General features: G+C 35.6%; 1 gene segment (V, D, J or C); it reads right to left on the reverse strand.

Moving 5' to 3' along the window:
- Positions 1–458: 458 nt before the first annotated feature.
- LOC114645109 (Ig heavy chain V region 3-like) lies at positions 459–994 on the reverse strand. The segment is given in 2 exon segments: positions 459–829; positions 944–994. Coding segments are annotated over 2 exon segments (420 nt in total).
- Between the last annotated feature and the right edge of the window lie 247 nt (positions 995–1,241).

Here is a 1,241-nt window from a genome sequence, read left to right on the forward strand (position 1 = left end):
AAGAACTGCTGGAGACCCAGCAAGCGAGCCGGAGTTGGGAGGTAGAGGACAGAGCTTGCTGGGAGGTGTGGAGGAGAGATTTGTATTGGTTGATTGTGTTATTATTATTGGCTTTGCCTGTTTATGGTGGCGGCGGTACTTCTGGGCACTGTAACAAGAGGAAAAAGAATTAAAAACCTTCTTGGTCATTTTACTCTGTGTTCAGTGTGTCTGTCTGTTGGGTTGAAAGGGGTCACAGCGACCCATAGGGTCTTACATAAGTTAATTTTAATGTGTATTTTGAGTTATTAACTAAGATTTCCTTTAAAAAAATCTATGCTTAATTTTATTTATTTATTATTAGTTTGGTAGAGACACTGATCATAATAATAAAAACAATTTATACGAAGGATATGAAGGATGTTTTTTCTAAGATTTGACAAAATTTGTTGTTTTGCTTTAATGTTGGTTTTTTTTTTTTACTTTTTTTGATTTTGTATAAGAAACAGCATGAAGTTCCTCATTGTGTGTGTAGTGCAGTAATATTTGGCCGTATCTTCAGGCTTGAGGCTGCTCATGTCCAAATACAGAGCCTGTTTAGAGTTGTCTCTGGAGACTGTAAACCTTCCTTTAATGCTGCTGGCATACTTTATAGTGCTGCTGCCAGGGTTAATGTAAGCCTGCCATTCAAGTCCTTTTCCAGGCTCTTGTCTGATCCAGTGCAAGTCGTAAGCAGCAACAGTTCTTCCAGAACTGTCCTGCCCTGAACCTTGGCAGGTCAGTTGCAGAGACTCTCCTGGCTTTTTGACTTCACTGACTTTCTGGGTCAAGACAATATCCGAGCGGACATCTAAAAAAATAAAAATAAAAAATTAGAAAGCCTTAATGATCTAAAGCAAAATAACAGGGTGTTTAATTCAAAATATGAAAAACAAACTAAAAACATAATTGAAACTTGGCTTACATGACAAAATGTTCATAAACATGAAAATATATAAGGTCTCCATAGCCATTGCTATTGTAAGCAAAGTGCATTAGGGGTGACCTGCCTGAATTTATATGATGAAAAGAAAATTGCTTTATTTGCATAATGTAGGCGTCAGATATGAAGGGAACAATTTAAGAACTGAGAAATCACATAACAGGACAAAAGATGCTTACAAATCAGAATACCCTGTTTTAATCACTTTTTTAAATTAAATAATTATATTTTTGTGCTTGTGAATTGTTTCAGTATTTATAAATATTAGACTGTTACATTG

Source organism: Erpetoichthys calabaricus, chromosome 2 (assembly GCF_900747795.2).
Source record: "Erpetoichthys calabaricus chromosome 2, fErpCal1.3, whole genome shotgun sequence".
Taxonomy (NCBI): Eukaryota; Metazoa; Chordata; class Cladistia; order Polypteriformes; family Polypteridae; genus Erpetoichthys; species Erpetoichthys calabaricus.